Below are 20,732 nucleotides of genomic sequence, written 5' to 3'. Positions count from 1 at the left end.
TAGTGTAGTGATAACCCCAACTCACCTATCCCTCCAACCCCTAAGAATATGTGGTTGTATAGCTATTTTATTTGTTATGAATCCAATTGTTTAGTATCTTATTATTTTTTTATGTATTTATGTTTTATGTTATGTTATTACCTCATAGCTAGGATACATAAGGGGGTAATAATTCATAACTTTGACTAAATAGTATTTTGTCTGATGGCTACACTATCACTACTTTCTCCACTCGTCCACATAAATTGGACTTTGCTTTAGTCTGATTTTGAAACTCATAACACAAGCAATACTTATTCATGAGTATCCACTGTATCATACATGTCAGTTTAAAAAAAAAATTGAATAGCGTATTCATATTGTTTCACATTGTTTCATGTTGATTGTGGTTAGTTTTATTTTCAAAAGCCTTCACCGGAAGTTAACTGTCATCGTAGCCATGGTGGTCATTTAAAGATGGCGGAGCGCCTGGCTGCACGTTTGGCCTTCCAGGAGGAGCAAATTCGGCTCCTCACCAAGGAAATCTCCACTCTCCGGGATGGACTAAGCCGAGGTCTGGATGGCCCCGGCGTTGCGGGGGTCTCCCCGGAGCTGGAGTCCCTGCGGACCGAGAATGAGAAGCTCAGGTACCGGCTTCTGCACCTCCGGCGGGGTCTGCGGGCGGAGCTGGAGCTGGAGGAGGCGCAGGGCAAGAGACAACAAGGAGTGAAGTGTGGCAAAGCGCCGGAGAAAAACACCAGCAAAGAGCCGCAGACAAACAACCGAACTGATAATAAGGTAGTAATAAAGACGGGGACAATAAGTGTTACCCAGTTTAAACATAACTTCATTTGTAATATGATGAGGGGGTGAGTAGTAGTCGTGCTGACTATTATGAGTAGTGGGCCTCTGTCCCGTGAAGCCAAACGACAGACTCTACCACCTCATTTCCAGAAATAGCTGCCCCACTCAGTGTCACAGTGTGTGCACACTTTGAATGCTGAACATGTTCACTGACATTAATAATAAGCTGATAATGTGACTCAGAAGTAAATAGTGTTAAGAGCCTATTGTAAGACTAAAGACTCACACACACCACTCTCTCTGTTTGTGGACAGGTGGCAACACCGGATACCAAACCAGGTGACAGGAACAAGAAGGAGAAGAAGCAGGATAAGGGACAAGGAGGTGGAGGTGTGAAAGAGGTGATTATTAAAGAAGCACAGGACCTTGAAGTTATCCTGCTCCCCTGTTCGCCCATTGTACCAACAGGGACATAACTTTTATTATAAAATAAGTTTATCACAAACAACAAACATTGTTTGACCCTGCCCTTCACAACACTTGAGGTGTTAAATATCAATACTGTGATGGTTAGTATAACAAAACAACATGCAAAGCTCTGGTCATGGATTTAGGAGTTTTCCTAAATGCATGTACCTAAGTGTAGGCAAATCCTTGACTTTGATTGTTTTTTTTTATATTTGCCGCTGTAGCTGAAGCCCTGGCCCGGATACATTGCAGAGCGCCTCAGCCTCTATGAGGAGCTGAAGAGGGAGAGTGATGCACTGCTGGCAAAGAAAGCTGCAGACAGCAAGCCCATTACTGTGGAGCTGCCAGACGGACGTAAGGTGGCGGGCAAGGCTTGGCTCACCACACCATACCAGTTGGCTTGTGACATCAGGTTAGTACTTAAACCACTGGCCAGATCCACTAACGTTCAGTCTACAATTGTATCATCAATTGATGGCTGCCAATATGATCAATATAATGAATTATTTACCTATAAAACACTAAATTGTCCGATATATAAGAAGACACACTAGAGGGAGGCTCAACTCTCTATTTCCCACATGTGACTCCCCCCGCCCCCCAATATTGTTTTCAATCTTTCTTTTCATTGTGATGATAGTAATCACTCTGTTAAATTTGGACAAAACCTTTCTGAGGCAACCATCTTGCACTTGATCTTTCAGCCAGGGCTTGGCTGACAACGCCGTGATTTCTCGGGTGAATGGGGAGCTTTGGGACCTGGACAGACCACTCGAGCAGGACTGCTCTCTTGAGATCTTGCGCTTTGACAATGAGGATGCTCAGGCTGTGAGTACATAGAACCTTTTATAAATAAATGAATAAACATTTCAACACATAGTCTAGTGGCTAAAAAGGGGAAACCTCGGAGATGTATTCTGTTGTACTGCAATATCTGTGATCTGCAAATCTATTTTTGCATTGTCAAATCTTTTGATTTACTATAGTCACTGAAAATTGTTTTTTTTTTTCTTTTATCATCATCAGTAATGTACAATCCCACTTTAGTGTCTGATGTATCAAAAAGGTCCAAGCCACAGCGTCCAGACAACATACTTTGTGCTTTAATTTGACTAAACTGTTCTTGTTCTTTGAAGAGGTAATATATACATCATCATCTCATGTCCTAGGTGTATTGGCACTCCAGTGCTCACATCCTTGGGGAGGCGATGGAGCGCTTTTATGGAGGTTGTTTGTGTTATGGACCCCCCATTGAGAATGGTTTCTACTACGACATGTTCCTGGATGGACAGAAGTGAGCAAGTATTTTCACTATCTTCCAGTGTCTTCTCTGCTCCGGCCAGATTTCCTTATCTATGTGGATTTCTCTGGAATATCGTAGAATTTTCAGACATGGATTCTGGTCTTTAAAAAAATGTATACATTTCAGTGTTAATCATGTATTTCACTGCTTTATAGATCAGTTATTGATGGTTTTGCCTTGTCGGGCCAAAAAGAACAGCAGAAAAGAGACTGTGTTTTTTCCTTTAAAACCTACTAAGTCGAAACACAGGATCATCATGTCAAACAAGATTAGGTCATTACAGAAACATCATGATACTTGTGAGAGCAGCACTGACCATGAGTACTTGTATTGATACTGAACATGTTTGCTATTTCCAGGGGAGTGTCCAGCGCTGAGTTTGGGGACCTGGAGACTTTGTGTAAGGCTGTGGTGAAGGAAAAACAGCCCTTTGAGAGGCTTGAGATCAGCAAGGAGACACTGTTGAAGATGTTTAAGGTGAGTGCGAGAGAGAGCACTCTCCTCTGCTGTCAGCCTGAGATCCTCTGCTTATGTGGAAGAATGAGTTAAGGCATATTTGTGTTTTTGAAATGTTCAAAACTGGAAATTTGTCAGGGGCTTTTTTCCTGTGCTACTACTGTTTCACTGATGAGAAAACTGTTCTCTAGCCATAAAGTGACATAGCCTGGTTCTCTTATTACTGTTATTTGCATGCATGGAATATGGCAAAATAACACAATGAAATCTTTAAATCAAGACAAAAAACTTGTGTGTGTGTGGAGAATATTCCTTCTGTCCAGGAAAACTTCTAACAAACCTAAGGTGTTTGTATCTTTTCAGTACAACAAATTCAAGTGCCGCATTCTGAATGAGAAAGTCGCCACCCCCACTACTACAGTCTACAGGTAAGTTGCTTATAAGAAAGAAGAAGAAATATTAACTGGATCTTTTTATTTTCAGAGGATGTGTGAGTTCTTTTTGGGCCTTTTTGTACAGTTGTAAAGCTAACTGTTGTGTAATTTATGAATCCTGGTTAGATGTGGGCCCTTGATTGACTTGTGCAGAGGTCCGCATGTCAGACATACAGGCAAGATCAAGGCTATGAAGATCTACAAGGTATGTGGAAAACACACGCGGGGTCTAATGTTAATTTTCTTAATATCATGTTATGTTGTCATCTCTTACCTTAATTTACAAATTTTCTCCCAGAGTGAATTTGATTAGACCTGATTTTATTTAGGAATATTTTCTGGAAAGCTAATCTTATACTAACATGTGTAAAAATGTTAATATTTCACACTTTTCCACCTCATCAGAACTCTTCAACCTACTGGGAGGGCCGCTCCGACATGGAGACTCTACAGAGGATCTATGGGATTTCCTTCCCAGACTCAAAGATGCTGAAGGAGTGGGAACATTTTCAGGAGGAGGCCAAGAATAGAGACCATCGCAAGATCGGCAAAGTGAGTCACTGTAGGCAGTCAGATCCAAGCCCACCCAGCTGGCTGAGGCCTAGAACTGGAGACCGAAACCCAGTACAAAATGAATTTTGATTGGTAATTGTGTAACATGATGGCTGACACATCTCCTTTGAGGTTTTTGTAGGAGTTTTTCCTCGTGAGTCTAGCTTTGTGGTTTTATAGATGTGGTGAAACCCTGAAACGAACCTGGACCAAGAACACAGTCTCCAGGCACACATGAACTGAATATACAAACAAAATACAACATTACGCAGGGGTTAAGTAAAGTAAAATTATCTTTCTAGTGTAACCCAGTTGGCATAACCAAAAATGCTTCAGGGCCAAACCAGTATGGCAAAACAACATGGACATGTTTTTGCATTAAATCGTGTGTTGCTGCTTTATACCAGCTGAGGGCACTGTGTTTCTTCATATTGGTACTCTCAGGACAACTGTGAGTCATCTGAGCACTCCAGCTGGTTTCCCAGCTTGGGAGACGCAGACGGCAGCACCCCAATCAGCGCTGATAACAACACAGTTCCATATTTAATACGAGAGTCAAGATTTTGCTGTTGAAGCCAGTTGGAGGGAGGTGACAACAGTGGCATGTTGTTTTAAAGATGGTGCTCTGTGGCATGATCCCAAGCCGACCCTCATCATTTGCACAGGGCATCGTGAAAGCACAACATTTTGAAAACCTCCTAGATGCAGTCCAATTTCATTACCCAATAGCGCTGGAGTAAAAAAATATCCCATCAAGTGCACCAGCAAGGATGGTTATACCTCACAAGTTTTGACATGCGTATATAGAGGAAATAAATAAAAGCACTCGTGTGAATATAAAAAAGATCTCCTGACGGGTGTTTCATAAGGCAAGATTACTATTGAAACCAGACTTATTTCAGTAATTGAGGCTAATTTTCAAGAAATTCTGTTTCATAAAGGGGATTTAAATAAGCCATGTTCAGGCTGTTATGTCACAATCCAAGTGATGGAGTTGATGCTATAGATACTTCTACAAAATGCTAATTATCTCATTTGTTTGCCATAAAATGCATTTCAAAGTTGTTTAAAGGTGTGTTGCATCTTATACATCTGCATGTATAATATTTAAACATACATTTTAAGCACTTATTATTACCAAGTTGGTTCACATTATTCACATGGGATTTGAACCCACAATGCCATGATTACAAGCAGAATGCAGCAACAGACTATGACATGCTGTGATTTTGTTTGTTTTTGCTGTAATATTTTACTCTTAATATGTGCTGCTTGTGGCCTCAAACATTGCAGTTTTGTCTTTACACGTCCTTTTTCTTCATTGTGAATTGATGGGATCAGTGCTTGATGTCTCAGGTCTGTGTTTCAAAGTCAGTTCTTGAACCAGACTTTACTTAGTCTGAACTCATTAGCTCAGGGTTGGCTTTTTGATACAGATTAATTGCGGTTCTGTTTGTTCGGCTTAATCAAGACAGGCTTTATGACAATACGGCCTGCTTTTCTGAGCCACCTTTTATGAAACACGCCTCAGGTGCCAAACGTCTAATCCCACTCTTTAATTTACTTTTGGTTTTCAAATAGTCTGTGATCGAGGGTGTTTCTAGAAATAGCTGGTTGACATTGCAAGACATTTCAGTTACAAAGCCTCATTTTTAAAATTAATGTGCAAAGAACAAAGCATCATTATCGTGTTTATTCTGTTGGATTTTTGCTGTAAATCTCAAACTGCGATGTTGTTTCTTCAATTATTAACTATTGTAGCTCAAAAGGATGGAAAGAAAGAAAGGTGAGGTGGGGGCTGTGTTATAAACTTGTGCACAAGGAGGCAACTTGTATCACCTTGGTTGTTACAGAAATCACAGGACGTTCTGACACCCACATACTAATGTATTTTAGTTTTTTAAGGGGGAAATGAATAAGATATGCCTTCACTGTCTTGCAAGGAAACAGTCTGTCCTGCTTTCCAGCTTCCAGGGCACACCAAACCTGTGTCCATTGAGCTTTTTTAGGCAGTCACTCGCTGACAGATGGTCTGCTGTGTGAGGACTGGATAACTCCCTCCTGTGTATGGAGGAGTTTCTTGCTGCCTGTGCCTGCAGATAATAAGGATATGTGAAATGCTTAAGTGCTTTGTCTGCTTCACAGGATCAGGAGCTGTTCTTCTTCCATGATCTCAGTCCTGGCAGTTGTTTCTTCATGCCACGCGGAGCCTACATCTACAACACACTCACAGAGTTCATCAGGGTAGGAGTGGTGGCCAAATGCCTATCAGTGCCTCTTTTGTTTACACTATATTTGCCAAGTTTCATTCTATTTTAGACAGAAAATTCAGTTGTGGCAGATGTAAGCTACAGAAGCCTTCAGATAATGTTCAGTCTTCACTGTAACCTGAACTCAATATATTAATATTGATTTGCATATATTATATCATTACAATAGCCAAAACGAGTACAGCTATTTTATTGGGTATAATTTTACGTCTCCCATCCTACAGTAGTAGAGAGGACATTTGTATTCAAATAGTTACACAAAATATTTTTTGTGCTGTCAGTGTAGCAAGCTTTGTTTTTTAGTGATGGTGAAAAACATTTCTTTATCATAATAAGCTTTGGTTGGTAATTATGAAATCATGATTTTGTCATTACAGGAATTATGTTGACTTATCATTTAAAAACAATTTTTTTGGGATCTTCATTAAGGAAGTTCTGTCAAGATCACTGAACACCGATTGATTTTAAAGTCATATTATGCTTTTTGGCTTTTCCCCTTTCCTTTATTGTGTTATATATCTTTTTTGTGCACATAATAGGTTTGCAAAGTGAAAAAGCCCAAAGTCCACCCCAAAGGGAGTTACTCTCTCCCACAGAAAACATTGCACCTGAACTGTTTGAAAACAGTTTGGTTGTAGTCCAGCCTAATCTTCTGTAATGTATCTAGGTCACTATGTAACACGTGTCATAATGCACGAATTGAGCCGTTTCCACAAGTACACCTAAATATGAAATTAAAGTAACATTAGATACCTTCCAGGCAGTCAATGGGTATAAAGTTGTTACTGTGATGTAGAGAGTGCACAGTTAAAACGTTACCTATGGAAGATAAATGAGTTACAAATTAATAACTTACCACTCTGAAACTCTTGCTCCAGTCTCGGTTGTGAAGTTCAGGTTGTTCTGCCTGTGTTTTTGAATCAGACTTGGGCTCCAACATGTACGACTGAACTGAAGCCATAGTTACCGGCTTTGTTTTGGATCACACTACCTTGCTTGTCAGGACCCGCCCTACTCTACTTTTGATTGGCTAGTAGTCCTCACCTGGGTACTGCACATGTGCAACTCCCAACCAAGATCGAATAGATGTAAGATGCCTCACTAGGTACCTAAAACAGAGCGTTTAAGACACAGGGTGAAAAGAGGTGCTGCAGCAATGTGCAGTATGAGGAAAAAAAAATATATAAACCATGTAAACCTATTCTGGTACAACCCCAAAATAAAATTGAGCATAATATGACCACTTTTAAGAACAAAATCCACAAACAGAATCAGCATCTATATAGTGTTTTTATATAGTTTTAAAAAAAGAAGCACTCCAGAGATGCTGAAACACAAAAACACTTTATAATCACTCTCAAGTCCATGAGGCTCAGGCTATGCTTAACATTTCCAGTGTACTTGTCATGATTGCCGGCTCATTGACATGCAGACCACTAACCGTTAACTTCTGCAAAACATGCAATCACCACAGAGCTCAAGATAAGCTGCGAGTATAACAGTGACCTGAATAGTTTAATTCTGCTCAGATTCTGCTCAGAGCCCCAGAAAAGCTTGAGCCAGTCCTGACTGCTGTATACAGTCTGAATTATGGCCCCCAAGGTGTTTTCAGTCAAACACCAAACATGTAACATACTTAACATCATAAAGTCGGACCCAAAAATGTCAAGATTTTCAGATTGTGTTCCTAATGAGCTTGTCAGCAGCACAGCAGTTTGGATGATCTCTAGAGTGGCAGAAGTTCTCAGTTAAGAGCAGACCGCAGTCTTGGCCAAAGTTGATCAAACTTTAGACTTCAGAGTGACTTGAACTCTTTTGCCAAGTTCAGTGGCTGTACAGGAACTGGAAGAAATGTGTTAACATCTTGAAGGCTTTCACATGACACACCCACACGCCAGACCAAGCCAAGAAGACCTCACATACATAGCACAGAAACGGTGCAAGATCATTATCACATCGCTTAAATCTGTTATTACTGTGTTAAAAAAAAAAAAGTTTAAAAAACCCCCAGCAATCAGCAATTCCCTCTACAAACATATCGCTAAAATGTTTAACAGTAAGAACTCACTGTGGCTGCTAATGACTGCAATGGAAGAGATGCAGTCAGTTGTCACCTAGCACATGACATTCAGGTTTTGTATCTCTCTTCTTCTTCTGTTAAATTGTATTTATTCCGGAGAAGCTGACTGAGCTTGCACAGTATTTTTACGCTCCTTCCTGTTTCATATTCACAGTTCCACATATTCACGGTTGAAATCTTTCCAGTAACACCAGTTACTTTCTACTGTTGGCTGCTAAACAGCTCAACTGGACATTAAATGTTTTGCTTAGGGTAAACAAATGGATAAATAAAACCAGAATCTGATTTCCATTGCAGTAGCTTGAGATCCTTGCCAGAAGTCATGATTCATCTCGGCTCAATGAAGTACCTGTGTAATCCAACTGGCGGGTTTAGCTTGTTTATGTGGTTTTGTTGTTTTTCCTAGGATGAGTACTGGAGAAGAGGCTTTCAGGAAGTAGCCTCCCCCAACATCTATAACAGCAAACTGTGGGAGACATCTGGCCACTGGCAACACTACAGCGAAAACATGTTCTCCTTCCCTGTGGAAGAGGACATCTTTGCACTCAAGCCCATGAACTGCCCCGGGCACTGGTAAATTTAGAGCACTCAGAGTAAACAATTTCCGTTCCGTTTCCCAAATGCTGTAAATCAAACAGTATGTACAGTATTTACTGTTTGTCACTGTCATTTGATTTCCTGCTCTCTGGTTGTCCTGTAGTTTGATGTTCAGCCACAGGCCTCGCTCATGGAGGGAGCTCCCTCTGAGGCTGGCGGATTTCGGCGTCCTCCACAGAAATGAGCTGTCAGGAACACTAACTGGGCTGACCAGAGTACGGCGTTTCCAGCAGGATGACGCTCACATTTTCTGCACAATGGATCAGGTGACCACAACAAGAGTTTTCAGCATTTTCTAGGGTTGTTATCCATGCAGTTATTTTGGTCTTTGAACATGTGAAAAACTGTTTTGAAAAACAAGTAATTATTATGAGTCATTTCCTAAATTCTGAATCATCTTTTTTTCTTTTTTTCTACAGATCGAGTCAGAAATGAAGGGCTGTCTTGACTTCCTCCGCTGTGTTTACGACGTGTTCGGATTCTCCTTCCAGCTTCACCTCTCCACTCGTCCAGAGAAGTATCTGGGCGACATCGCTGTGTGGAACCAGGCTGAGAAGGTAAACTGCATAATGCACGGTAGTTACGATTGATGGTGGAAAAGTAACTCCAGGTACCAGCCGAATTCTGGTAAATATTCAGCAGAAGATCGGATTTTGTATAAGACACTGATTTGGTGGCATACAATAAAAAATGCAGGGACTTTGCCGCACCTTTTTGTTTTTAGCAAATGAATGCTCATGTTGACACTTACTTGGCACTGTTGATGAAAGAGCTCCATCCTGCTGTGTGATCATACAGTAGTATCAGATCTGTGAGTCATTGTGAAGTTCCTTGACTTTCTGTAGGAGGTGTGTTGTCAATAAAATACATTACTCATTTGTAATACTGTCCAGTTGTAAGTTGCATAAGGGCATCACTCTGTCCTTAATTGTGTACTGCAGTATGACTTGGCCTCCTGCTTCATAGTAATTGCCTTTCATTGTTTAGATTTAAATAATGTGTTAACCTATGCCTCATGTTTGACAGCAACTGGAGAACAGCTTGAATGAGTTTGGGGAGCCATGGAAACTCAACCCTGGAGACGGTGCTTTTTATGGACCCAAGGTTAGAACATTTCTTGATATTTCCTGGCAAACAAAAAAAATCTATTAAATTCTTTTGAGGTCTGAAAAGTAATTCTTTCTGTGCTGCTGCAGATTGACATTAAGATCAAAGATGCAATTGGACGTTACCACCAGTGTGCAACCATTCAGCTGGACTTCCAGCTGCCTATCCGCTTCAACCTGACCTTTGTGGGGTGAGTCACCTAATCAAAACACTGACACACTGCTGAGTCTGTGTGCTTTACTGCACCAAGGATTATACAGTATTTTAATCCCCAGTATTTTATAATAAGATGTCTCAGCTTGCGCACTGTGTTCCACAGTCGTGTGTTTAAGAGGTGAAGAATTGTATGCAAGTTTGAACCCATTGAGCAGGTGACGGGCTGATTCATCACCTCACCAGGAACTTCCATTTGTAAACCTAGCATGGGAAAACAATGCACATTCTATACAGCAATAGACAGCAGGCAGTTATTAGTATTTACAGTTTGTGTATTAGTCCAGTCAGCCCAGTATTACATATGAGAAGGGAGGGGGCTGGCTGTGTAGATGAGTTTGATACTTAAGTGGCAGACAGTCAGATTTAGAGCCAGTAGGTAGAAACAGATGATACAGGTACAGTGATTGTGCCGTTAGTGATGGAACATTGTGCTGTTGTTGTCATTTAAAAGCACACAGCAGTAAATATGAAAGGCCAAGAATACGTCTAGTTTACATTCACACACATTTCACAGGAACCCTTTCATCTTTCTGATGCAATGTCTTACAGGAAGGATGGTGATGACAAAGCCCGACCAGTCATCATCCATCGAGCCATCTTGGGCTCAGTGGAGAGGATGATTGCCATCCTCACAGAGAACTATGCAGGGAAATGGTGAGGTGCTTTCTGGTAGTTCTTGCATTTGTGAAAAAATTTTATTAAAAAAAAAAAAAAATTTAAATCTACAATGCTGATATGGCCCACTGCTTAGATCTGCTGTATTTTGTGTTACAATATAATCTTTAAGCTGGTTTTGAGTGCCATCTTGTTGGAATGCCAAACTATCCACTGTTTTGTTAGTAACATTTTAACCATGAGTGTCTCTTCCCTTTCTGCCCATACCATAAAGATTTCACCCAGTAGTTCCTTTTTGTCAGGGAGAAATGTAGGTGGTAAAATTGTTATCTTTACACCAGTATATAACTGTGAAGATAGTTTCATTATAGTCTGTCTGTCCTTCCACCAGGCCTCTGTGGGTCTCTCCACGTCAGGTGATGTTAGTGCCCGTCAACCCCTCCTGTGAGGATTACGCCAAGAGGGTATGTCTTCCACTTCCCCATCTTGACCACATTTAAGTATGATCATAGGAATGCAGACAATAATTATCTGTGGCGTTCAGGTTTGTAGAATGCTCATTAACCGTATATTCATAAATGTTTTTTTTCCCACCTGTCAGGTGTGTAAGCAGTTTACAGAAGCTGGTTTCATGGCAGATGCTGATCTAGACTCCAGCTGTCTTCTAAACAAGAAAATCCGTAACGCTCAGTTGGCCCAATATAACTTCATTCTTGGTGAGAAAATGCACTACCCTGTGTACATTTGGGAGCACTGACTGAGTGGGGGTGAGCATTTTCACCCCATATTTACTGCTCTCACGGTTGCCTGCAATCAATTCAAAAATACTTTTAATTGGTTACTCCCACAACATTTGCAGTCTATTTTAAAGACAGTATTTATTGTATTTATTACTAAAATAGTTTTTCCCTTGTAATGATGATAATGGGTAATCCACTCTATTTTTTAATTACTAGGAGGCACCACAATATAGACAAAGGAAGTATACTATATAGTTTCAGTGTCTGTAAGTTTAAAGGGAAAACAGCATCAGTAAAGCTCAGGAAACTAAAGCAAGTTTAATGAAAGGACCGTACCAATTATTTTGCATGTTTTAGTTCATTCTTCAAAAGTCATGTATATTTTACACTGCTGCCAAACATTTTCCAAGACATAACATTGTTGCTTGTGTTTTTCCATCATATCTGCTTTTAGTTTTATCAAAGTTTTTGTTGCATTAGAAGCACTGCAGACTTTTAAAATCCATCTGCAGTTACAACTGTAGATTGAAAAAAAAAAAAAACTGCTATGATCTTTTTTTAAACTGTGGGATTGTCAGTAGACTCACCATTAGAATAATAATGAGTCCAAATAAACATTCTTAATTGGTTGAATATAAAGCAAATGGACCTCCAAGCTGGCTAACCACCCACAGTTGTTGAATTCAGCAGCACAAAGCAGGGAATGTGTTAGTGTGTGTGTGTGTGTGTGTGTGTGTGTGTGTGTGTGTGTGTGTGTGTGTGTGTGTGTGTGTGTGTGTGTGTGTGTGTGTGTATGTGGTATGACTTGGCCCATGTCAAGCTGTTGTGTCTTCTCGTGTCTTGGCAGTGGTCGGAGAGAAGGAGAAGATGACTAATGGCGTCAATGTGCGCACAAGGGACAACAAAGTCCACGGAGAACTGTCGGTGGCCGAGGTGCTGGCTCGCCTGACCCTGCTCAAACAATCCCGCTGTCGAAACGCAGAGGAGGAGTTCTGATCAAGACAAAGAACAATCCAGACTCTTGCATTTGAATACCTCAACTTCAGTCAGATGAGCAGTAAAGGGACAAATGGCAGATGTATAGATGGTACAGTGAAAGTGTAGTATATACAGCAGAAATCAGACAGAGGAACTGATGAGCTGATATTCTGTGTAAGTAAAATGTACTGAATGGGGCTGCAAAGCAAATTTGAAATGCCCACATGATCATGTGTGAAGGGTAGAAAAAGACAATGTTTTGTACGTGGTGTGGGTATCAAATTAAGTGATTTTAAGTCCATCTGAAGGGAAGTTACTTGTTAATTTAAGGAAACAATGTGATCGTTTTGTGGATTTGGCACTCATTTTTCACAAAGGTATGTCTCCATGGGGAAACCCAGAAATACAATAAATCTACTGAATGTGAGGATGTGTGTGGTTCTTTTACTTTTACAGCAGAAGTGGTGAATGTTTTTACAAGAAATAGATGTCATGATAAACAGCAGTATGATTATTTTGTAGAGATATGCAGCCTTTTGGAAAATTGTCATGCTTGACTGGTTTACTCATTCACAGTCTCATGAAATTGATGTTTTGGACATTACAGTTTTCAAAAAGGGAAATGCAACCTTCATCAGTGGTAGTGATTGTCTTTGCCTATTGAGCAATACAGGACCACATCCTCATACAACATGTACTGACAGATACAATGGCATTTGGCAGTGAAATGTATTTCTCCCATGACTCGTCTTTCTGCATTAGTTCTCTGGTGCTTATGAGAGGACAGTGTTAGTGTAGTCTACAGAATTCATAGCCTACAAACACCAAATTAACGGTGACATTCTGACCAGAAATGAGACATCATTAAAAGAAAAACTGTAATAAAATGTTTACAGTTTATAATGTATGGACCACAGGGTTTTGTGGGTGGAGCGCGGAGGGCGTGGCAAGATGAGGAGCAGGAAGTTCTGCTGCTTGTTATGCTGCGTTCACACTCTTGGGAAAGATAGCGAATAGAAACCCTTTTCCGTACCATCCTCTTTTTAAGTCTAATCACACTAATTTAACTTTAACAAGGATGACATAGGCTAACTCTATTTTATCAACTTCTTGAATTTGATGCCACCAGCTGTAATTATAGATGTGGTGAAGGATATAAAGCTTAAGAATACTGAATGGATTAAATATGTATAGTCACAACAATGCAGTTATTATAATTTTCAAGATTACTGTAAAGATTTTGAGGTTGATATTATTGCAGTATTTTTGCTGGAATGTCTATACTCAAACAAATGGTTGAGTGTAACAAACGCATTATGAGCAAAGTGTCAGCTGAATACTTCTTCCATGGCATCTTCACGGCTTTAGTTAACTGTTAGTTGACCAAACAACCGGGGAAATATAAGTTATTGCTATATTCGCGAGCACGTGCCTCCCTTTGCTTCATACTAACAGAGGATAACTGATATTCGCTTTTTTCCTACATCACCTGAATGCAGCTGTAGTTTCCTCTGCAGCAACAATGGCAACTAGCTGTCAGATATGGAGACCGGACCGAGGACGGTGCTTCAAAACATACGGAATTCTTATTGTTTTGTTTATGGACCTGGTCTTACAGCGTGTTAACGGTATGTGTATGGGGACAGATTTACATGAGCTTGGCCTGCGTATATGGCTAGCTTACATTTGGGCTATTTGTCGTTGTCGTACTAACGTTAGCTTCCTCCCACAGAGTTAGCATGAACGTTAACTGGTTAGCTAGCGAGCTAACACTAGTGTACCTAGCTAGTTGGCAATGAAAACGTGGGATGCTGTAGATATCGCTGATTGAACAGCTGTTTGCCTAATAAAATAGGCGTTTTTGGTTAGTTATATAGTTTGTAATTTACACTATATGAGAGCTAACTGTTTACTGTCCCTGCTAATTTGCAAGATGTGTCACTAGCCAGTTAGCACCTCGTTTTTAATTACTAATACATTTAACGTTACTAGGCTAATTTATATTTAACCATAACGTTATTGACGTGTGTGTCTAGTGTAAAGTAGGTTTTATAAACACGGTCATAGCAGATGAGTGAGTTGGACTCGTAACTATGTCTTCTTTATTGCCTGGGTACTTGTCAGGGTACCTGAGCTCTCCTCATGTTGGCCAGGAGCCCCCCTACACCAAAGATGCCCAGCATGGACCTGTCATCACCAGCCCAGTGGTACCTGCTGCAGCCTCAGGTAAACGCATCAATCAATAATCAACATTTATCATACTGACTGTAACCTTTAACTATTTTACAATGACCACAAATAAATCAAAAACTCTTGATTGTTTTTGAAGCACATACTACAGAGAAATACAACACTATTGAGAGTAGTAGGTAGCCTGGTTAAAAACGCGTTGACATTTCACAAATTTGAGTATTTGAAATCATACATACAAGCTCATGACCCTCTTACATGAGGGAGTCGCTACACTATAGAAAGAGATTCCTCATTCCTTAGCTGCAATGATTAATCCATTAGCTGTCAACTATTAAATTAATCGCCAGCTATTTTGATAATCATTAATCGGTTTGAGTACATTTTTTTTAAGGAAAAAAAAGGCTTTTCTGGTTTCTTTATTCCTCTGTGACAGTAAACTTAAAGTCTATGGGATTGTGGACAAAACAAGACATTTGAGGACGTCATCTTTGGGCTTTGGGAAACACTGATTTACGTTTTTCACCATTGTCTGACATTTTATAGACCAAACAACTAATCGATTAATCGAGAATGAAAGTAATCTTTAGTTGCAGCCCTACGTTATATATATATATATATAGCCTGGGATCATAAATTGCAGATCTGTGCATATCCATACTGGCACTCTGGTTATGTAACCGCTGTCATTTTACACAGTCATTATCTTTCTTAAACCTAATTTGTCTGTGTTGTGTTATAACATGCAAACAAGACCAGATAAACAACGGCTAGTCAGAGAGAATATTGTTCTTTTGTTGTCCAGGCTTTGAGGAATTAAGGATTTTTCAACAGAGCAACAATAATTTTCTTTTGCTGGCCAGCAGGCAGCATTAATGGAGCAATCAGGAGTGAATGGCCTTGCTGAAGGACTCTTTGATGGCCTTTTTGTTGCATGCAGAGCGTTAGTCATTTACCTCCCACGGCCTTATTTTCTCAATTTGGTCACAAGCCTATTGCCACACTCATTAATGAACCCAAACATGAAGTCATAAAATTAACTTGCACTAAAGCTTTGTTACATTACACTGATTATTCTAGCTAGTTACACCTGTAACGTCATGTTTGCTGTTTTGCAGTGTCGCCTGGAGATGAAGAGAGCTACACTTCCAAGTGTCCTAGTGGGGGGTTGTGCAGTCGCCTGCCAGCTGATTGCATTCACTGCAATTACCAACACAACTGCACCTACAGGAAACCAGCGTCCTTCACTTGTAAACCCAAAAAAGGGGTTCACTGTACAGTGAGTAGCAGTTCATCTTGTGATAGATCTATGCTGCATAAAGGTAGAGTAAGGGTGGTAGTTTATACCTTGTTTAGCTCATTGATAAAAGGGGAAATTAAACATGGTGTGCTTGTATCATTTGTGTCAGCTATGAAACTGGAAGTCTTCTAAATATTCCTTGACAAAAGTCCTCTATACAAATAGTTGTGCATGGTGATAGAATTAGTGATGTTAAGAAACAGCTTATGGTGCTTTAATTTAGGAATAGCTGTGTAGTGATGGCCTGATGTTTCTTGTGTTTGTAGGGAGAGTCGGGACAGCAGCAAACCAACTTCTCTCTGTCTATCACCTGCCAGTTCTGCTGGCAGCTGGACCCGTCCCAGTACCGCTGCTCAAACTCTACCAACTGTATGACAGTGTCCTGCCCACGCAAGCGCTACAACGCCACCTGTGACGTGTTAGACCATGTACATTGTTTAGGTATGATAGAGGCTCTGCTTGATTTCTTTACTTTCAGTGGGGGAAACTGTGTCTCAGTCAGGCACATGTAGACATAGCTGGGAACAGATTTTCTCATCAAGGTGAAGTTTACAAAATGACCTTTTTGCCTAGAACAAAAAAAGTGTTGTTTAGCCATTTGTGGTTGCCCTTAAGTTTCCTATGCAGGGTTAGGCAGTCTGTTAGGTGTTAATTAATCTGATTATTAACAGTTTTTCAAACTAAATGTACAACATGTATGGAGAACAATAAATCACAAAAGCAGTTGTTCTGTGCTGAATCATATATATGTAGTTGTAGAATCACTGAAATGTTTAATGTTGTGGTATCTAAAAATAATACTGTAGAGTAATTATGGCAATACAGTTTTCAGTCCTCATCCTCAGGACTTGTGAGGACTAATAGCTTTCTGTCCTACAAGCTTTCTAATTTCACTCTTTAAGGTCTACCAGGTGTAAATTAGGCAGAGAAATAAAACAGAGAAATATGATTTTTTTTTTTTTTTTAAATGTATACAACTATATTGCATCTATCACACTTAACATTGTAACTGTCGATTTGACAGCAGTATTTGTACATCCCAAAGAAGCATTGTTTTTAAAAATATTTTCTACATATATTGTAAATTTGTTTGTTTTCCTGAAATGTTATTGTGGTTTTAGTTTTGTTAATTTGTTTGGGAAATGTTTTGAACATCAGGATCACTGTCTGTGTCCACTGAATATCTTTATGTCTTCCGTAGGTAAAAGACGTTTTCAGAAACGTTTATTTTGTAACTGGACTGGTGGATACAAATGGTCAACAGCATTAGCACTCAGGTAAACCTGCCACTAGTGTCTCAAGAGTTATGACCAGCTTAGATGCTGGAAACATTCTTTTTGAATCATGATGTGTGCTCTAACAGCAGCGTTGACTTTGTTTCCTCTGTGTTTTCTCTCATTTCTTTCTGTAGCATCACACTTGGTGGTTTTGGGGCGGATCGGTTTTATCTGGGCCAGTGGAGAGAGGGCCTGGGCAAACTGTTCAGCTTTGGAGGCCTGGGCATTTGGACTCTGATAGATGTTCTTTTGATAGGGGTTGGTTATGTGGGACCTGCTGACGGTTCGCTCTACATCTGAAGCAAAGCCCTGGAGACATGGCTGGATGGTTTGTGCCCTCTTCCGCTTCACTCTCAAAGGTTGAAGATCTGAGATGCTGTGTTCTTAGCACGTTTGCCTGCCCGAGCTCGCTGTGCAACACATCCTCATCCCATCTGCTAACAGGCAGGAAGTGTTTTCCTCATTACACCAATGATGACTCTACCCACACAACCATCAGATCAATCCCAATCATTCTGTGTCCGTCTCCTGTTGCGATTCTGCAGATGAAGCTGTGCAGGGGGACGAGGAGCCAGTCATTATGTCTATCTGGTTGGTTTGACTTAACCGGCGGTTAGGCTCTGTCGTGCTGATATATAGATAGGTTTGGTATCCTGTTGAGCAGTGCTTTCACAGACATCCTGTCACCTTGGAGCCATGTGTTGCTCCTCCCTTTTTGCAAGGTAAATGCATCAGTGGGGTCAAAGGGTAACCATGGCTACACAGCTGTATATGGTAACATTAGTCACAATAGACAAGCTGAAAGGTAATATTTAAATCTGTAAAGAAAGCATGAATATGCAGAAGGGAATATGTTCAGGTGTTTTTTATTGACAACAGATCGTTCTTGGTTATTTTGCATGTACTTTATTTTTTCCCTACATTGAGTCAGCAGCACAGGCCACAACTGTAAGAACATTGCCCTGAGGGCTAGATAAATGATACCATGGCATTTCAAAAGCTCAAATCAAATGTTGGTTCAAAGTTCATTGATAAAGTTCATATGTTGTATAAATAAATACATAAGAGCTACTGTATGTTCAAACAGCAACTGGAAGTGGTAGAAAACCAGAAAGAAGTGCAGGGGCAGAGACTATAATTTATGTTATCACTTACTGCAACATGTGGTCTGATTTTTGGGAAACACACAGATAATAATCTCTAACAGTATGTTTGTACATGATAAATGTTGAAACACTTCAAATCTGTTGCACTAGCAAACAGCAGTTACTTTTGGTTTCCTGTGTTGGAGATATTGAAGATTCCCTGTGCACTCAGCTGGTATTTTTCATTATCATTCTTCACATTGTAAAATAATTCTCTGTGTACTTACACTGTAAGATCTTTGCTTGAGACTGTGTGGCACAAATGGGCTTTCCTCTCACTACATGTAAATATGTATTCTGTTTTCAGTGTCAGGTCATTTAAATCTGTTGGAACACTGTAAATGACAATTTTTAAGTTATGTAAATAAAATTGTGAAATGTGTGTTTGTATTTAATTGTAGGGTGAACAAGCCATCAGTTGAAGAGACTAAACACAATTTTGACTGTCATTTCTATGTTGAAAAACCACATACTGAAAGCTACGATGTTTAAATTCTAAAATGCAGAAGAGCAGAACTTTAATGACTCATGTGGCCTTTCTTGTGTTAATTTGTAAAGGGCAAGCAGCATTGTTTTCTTAGTTCCACAATCATCCTGGACAAAAAGCTGCTTTTTTTTCTTTTTCTTTCTGGAGCTCTATCAATACTTTAAAAAGAGGTCAGAGGTCAGCATCATCTCAGTATGGGGAACTTGAGCAGGACAGATGCTTTGTTTCAAGGGCCCATGATCTTGGACCTTCTGCTTGAATGCTGTTCTCCTTGCAGCCTCTGATAGGAATTCAGAGCTCTATCATAAGCTGAGGTAATGGTCACAGATGTCATTAAACGGAGTGAGTGGTGCCAGAAGCCTATGTTACCCACAGGCGTGTGTGAAAGAAGGAGGGGGGTCAGGAGGGTGACCTAGTGGCTGAGGAACATATAGATATATGTGTGCTCAAGCTGCATAATGGAGGGGGGATAATTTCCTTTCCAGTAAAGTCTTGGTTTTTGTGTCAACGTTTCCAATTGGCTGCTCTGCTGAGACTGCTGTAAATTTACTCCACCCTTATTCTAGTTCCTCAAATTTGGCACTGCCCACTCACAGCCACTACAGCTCCCTCCCACAGACTGATGCAAGTGTTTGTCATATACTCTGAGTTGAGAAGCACACATGAAATGCTCACGTTATTTTCTGCAAGACGACATAAGTGATTTTTTTTTCACCTTTTGGAAACTTGTGATTTAAATACTGACAAATGACTTTGTAATCCTGCATCCACAAGATACGCCCTGTGAATGTTGCTACTGACTGGCCCAGCATGGAGTTTGTTTGAATCATACTGTGTAGGCATGAATAGGTTTAACAGATATAACATTTAAAGCGTACTGAATGGATGTGTACATACATACAGTATGTGTATATGCATGTAAATATGAGTAAATTGTTATTTGATACATGAATATAAAACTGTATGATAAATAATATGGGGATGGTAGAATACTTTAGTATAACACAAAGCTGAATGCACAATGACATGACATAAACTAACTTCTACAATACTAAGATCAAACAAAGCTGGAAGGTTCTACTCTTTACCAGATGTAATCTGATCACCACATCTTACTAATTATGTCTGGGAAGTCTGGAGTCTGGAGTAAATAGCTAAATTACTGCACTAAATAGATTTTTATTTATACATCAATGGCTACTGCCCAATTACAAATAATGGCCAGAGTGGTATTTGGTTTTGCCATTATCTCTCTTTATGACTCTCCATTTTCTGTGAGTATGAAACCATCCTTAACGGGAATTATACAGAACTTCTTCTTCTGAGAATAATAGTTTAATTTTATGGTACTTTTCCCAAACAGTCATTATTCACACTGTTAGAATGAACAGTCATTGGGAGTTGAGCCAAAATATTGTCTGTCAAAGACAGACGGTATCACGACTTCCTGATTTTGAATTGCTAATCATGCAAAGAGGAGAACAAAAGTTTATTCATCTCTCTCTTATGCAATCCCACTTAGTCCCATCGCAGCTCTGAATTTTGGAGCATCGGTTCTGACCCTCTGTATCCAACGCTGTCCTCCCATTATGCTCACTTCTACAGGAGATAACATCTCTAACAAAAAGGGAATAAACAGAATCCTGTAAGCACATGAATTCAGAAGTCTAGCCACTCTATAAGCATCCAACTGCGTGCTCTTTTCTCTCACACTTGGACGGTTGCCGAGCATTT

General features: G+C 40.0%; 2 protein-coding genes across 2 annotated transcripts; both read left to right on the top strand.

Annotated features, from left to right (window-relative positions):
* Positions 1 to 408: 408 nt before the first annotated feature.
* Positions 409 to 13,026, top strand: tars3 (threonyl-tRNA synthetase 3). Its single transcript, XM_044195300.1, has 19 exons — positions 409 to 777; positions 1,098 to 1,184; positions 1,476 to 1,663; positions 1,956 to 2,079; positions 2,421 to 2,545; positions 2,914 to 3,031; positions 3,374 to 3,438; positions 3,571 to 3,649; positions 3,850 to 3,996; positions 6,142 to 6,240; positions 8,753 to 8,919; positions 9,047 to 9,209; positions 9,363 to 9,500; positions 9,970 to 10,047; positions 10,140 to 10,240; positions 10,816 to 10,920; positions 11,273 to 11,345; positions 11,483 to 11,597; positions 12,469 to 13,026. The coding sequence occupies exons 1-19, from the start codon at positions 457 to 459 to the stop codon at positions 12,615 to 12,617; spliced, it is 2,442 nt and encodes an 813-aa protein (XP_044051235.1). The 5' UTR covers positions 409 to 456; the 3' UTR covers positions 12,618 to 13,026.
* Positions 13,027 to 13,594: 568 nt separating this feature from the next.
* Positions 13,595 to 18,893, top strand: tm2d3 (TM2 domain containing 3). Its single transcript, XM_044174851.1, has 6 exons — positions 13,595 to 14,227; positions 14,724 to 14,825; positions 15,908 to 16,068; positions 16,356 to 16,530; positions 17,291 to 17,366; positions 17,501 to 18,893. The coding sequence occupies exons 1-6, from the start codon at positions 14,122 to 14,124 to the stop codon at positions 17,664 to 17,666; spliced, it is 786 nt and encodes a 261-aa protein (XP_044030786.1). The 5' UTR covers positions 13,595 to 14,121; the 3' UTR covers positions 17,667 to 18,893.
* The last annotated feature ends 1,839 nt before the right edge of the window (positions 18,894 to 20,732 follow it).

This window comes from Siniperca chuatsi, linkage group LG1 (assembly GCF_020085105.1).
Source record: "Siniperca chuatsi isolate FFG_IHB_CAS linkage group LG1, ASM2008510v1, whole genome shotgun sequence".
In the NCBI taxonomy this organism is placed as follows: domain Eukaryota; kingdom Metazoa; phylum Chordata; class Actinopteri; order Centrarchiformes; family Sinipercidae; genus Siniperca; species Siniperca chuatsi.
This window is presented reverse-complemented; position numbering and strand designations above follow the sequence as displayed.